A 2,576-nucleotide genomic window follows, 5' to 3' on the forward strand; every position below is an offset into this window, starting at 1 on the left:
GCGGCGGGAGCGGCGCCGGGGCCGGGCCGCGGGGTCCCCTCTCCGCGCCCCGCGGGAAGCCCCGCGGAGGCCGTGGGAGTTCCTGGGCGCCGTCCTCCAGCGGGGACCCGGCCCGGGCTGCTGCTCACGCGCCCCTGGTCCGTTCAGGTTTGTCAGCGCCTCAGGCGACTCTGCCCCTGGAGGGGTCACCTACATGGACCAGGCTCCGTCGCCGGCCGTGTGCTCCCAGCCCCATTACAACATGTACACGCAAAAGTAGGTACCGCCGTGCCGTGCCCTGCCCGTGCCCGGGCCGCCCGGTGCCCGTCGCCGAGCCTCACCGCTCTCCCCCCCCCGCAGCCCCGACGCCGTGCTGGAGCCCGAGGGGGACTTCGACCTGGACGACACCGTGGACGTGGCGAGGCACGTCGAGGAGCTGCTGCGGCGCCCCATGGACAGTCAGTGGATCCCCCACGCCCAGTCGTGACGGCCGGGCGCCCGGCCCCGCGCCGCGGGACTCTGCCGCCCGGAGCAGCGCTGTGTTTGTGTCTCTGTGCCAGGGCCGGGGGGGAGGGCAGGGAGCGGGGTGGTTTCTTGTCCCAGAGATTTGCTCTGTGCTGTCCAGAAATGCAGGGTGGCGTCTGGCTCTTTGGTGTTTATGCCCGTGTATAAAAGGCAGCGGATTTGTCGCATGGTTTTCCTGTATGTTCCTTTTAAGAGGCCCAGCTTCGGCTTTCTGCTTGCGCGAGCGCGGCTCCCGGCRCTGCCCGGGGGGCTCGGCGCGCGCCGCCGGCCTCGCCTTCGCTTTCCGCCCTCGTCACCGAGAGCGTGCGTGTTCGCGTTGTTGTTTTTCTCCTAGTGACTCCGTTGGGGAAGGAGTGTGCGCGTGTGTGCGCGTGGCCGCGCCGGGCTCCGGGACGGGGGGCGGCCGGGGCTCGTCCTGGTGGGGAGACCCCAGCCCGTGCTGGTGCTCTGCTCGCCGGAGCCGGGTCCCGTCCCGGCGCTCTTCGCCGCCGGTGCCTCGGAGGACGCGGGAGCCCCCGTTGGCTCCCGGTCTCAGCGTGTCGGCCGCGTCCCTCCGTCCCCTCCGGCGCCGGTGCGGCGAGAGGGAGGCAGGGAGAGAGGGGAACCGGAGCGAGGGAGGCCGGGGACGGGAGCGGGGTGCTGGGGGGGCGGGAGCGGAGCCCTCCGCTCTCCCCACCTCCTTTCCCCTTGACCTGTCTAAGAAACCCTGGTTCCCTGGTGATGTTATTTTTCTACCACAGAGTAAATAAAGCACCGAATATTTTTGTAACACAAAAGCTCTGGGTTTCACATGTGTCTGGGGGAGGATGCAGCTCCCTGCCCCGCCGATGGGCAGGGGGAGAGCCCCACGCCTGCCCCCAGCTGGGCGGAGGAGGTGGGGGACGCTGGTCCCACGGAGGCCCTGGGGCTGCCCCGGCCGTGCAGGAGACACGGGCAGCCCCGCGTCCTCCCCAAACTGCTGCAGGGCCCCAGGGCTGCTCGCAGGGCTGGGCTTAGCTCAGCACCCCTCTGCAGGAGCTGCCACCCCCGGGAGCCACATTCCCCGTCTCATGCCTGGGCGCAAGCCCCCACCTCCAGCCCCTTCGGGGGTGGGGGCTGGCACCCCTGCGTGCAGCTGTGCGCGTCGGCACGGGCCGCCGGGACGGCAGGGCAGCCCCAGGATGCTCAGCCAGCCCCGGGCGCTGGTGCTTGGCTTTGTGGGGGTCAGCACTGGGCAGGCTTACATCGGGGGCCGAAGGGCTGGAGGTGCTGGGGCAGGCAGGGAGGTGCTGCAGTGCCAAGACCCCTCACCAGGGGTGAGTTTTTTTCCTGGGTGAAAAGCAAAAAAACACAGACAAATTGCTTGTTTGTTTGTAGAGGAGAATTCTGTGGCCGAGGTGTGGAGAATTGGGTTGCTTTCGTTTTTTAATTGCAATCTCATTCTCTGCTCGCATCTGCCAGCTGGGGGAGAGGCCGGGGTTTCTGTGCACCCCGGGATACTGGAAGTTGCGGTTGTCTTTTCTTTGCCCTTTCTTTTTTCTTTCTTTCTTCTTTTTTTCTTTTCTTTTTTCTTTTCTTTTTTCTTTTTTTTTTTTTTTTTTTTAAGAAAAGGAGAAAATAAAACCCATAATTTCAAACGGCGGTGGAGCTGCTCTGTGGTCCTTTCCCTGCGCGCCGGCGGCCGCGGCGGGGGGGGCCGGACGGGGCGGCCGCGAGCGGTCGCGCTCATTTCCCGTCATTTCTGCCGGAGGCGGAATATCCGGGGGGGGGCGGAACCGGTATCGCCCGCCCGGTGCGTACGGGCCGGGCCGGGCCCCGGCTCACGGAGGCGAGAGGGGGCCGGGGCCGTGCGCGGAAGGGGGGCGATGCAGGCGGGTCGGGTGCCCGGGGGCCGTGCTCGGTACCGGGCAGTGCCGGGGTGATTGCAGTGCCCGGGGTCCCTGCACGGTGCGGGACGGTGCAGGGGGGACCAGTGCGCGGGGTGGGTGCTCGGGAGGGGGCCGGTGCCCGGGGTGCGCGCACGGCGCCCGGGTGCTTGCGGTGCGCGGAGTGGGTGCTGGGGACGGGGCCGGTGCCCGGGGTGCGCGCACGGT

General features: G+C 68.2%; 1 protein-coding gene across 1 annotated transcript in view; it reads left to right on the top strand.

The window, feature by feature from the left end:
- The window catches only part of LOC146592777 (signal transducer and activator of transcription 5B), a 5,419-nt gene extending 4,751 nt beyond the window's left edge, over positions 1–668 (top strand). Inside the window, exons 16-17 of the mRNA XM_085310381.1 lie at positions 148–255; positions 340–668. Of these exons, the coding sequence (XP_085166507.1) occupies positions 148–255; positions 340–466 (235 nt within the window). The 3' untranslated portion in view covers positions 467–668. The remainder of the gene's footprint in view (positions 1–147; positions 256–339) is intronic.
- The last annotated feature ends 1,908 nt before the right edge of the window (positions 669–2,576 follow it).

Source organism: Rhea americana, unplaced genomic scaffold (assembly GCF_003343005.1).
Source record: "Rhea americana isolate MKP2758 unplaced genomic scaffold, rheAme1 scaffold_319, whole genome shotgun sequence".
NCBI classification, from domain to species: Eukaryota; Metazoa; Chordata; class Aves; order Rheiformes; family Rheidae; genus Rhea; species Rhea americana.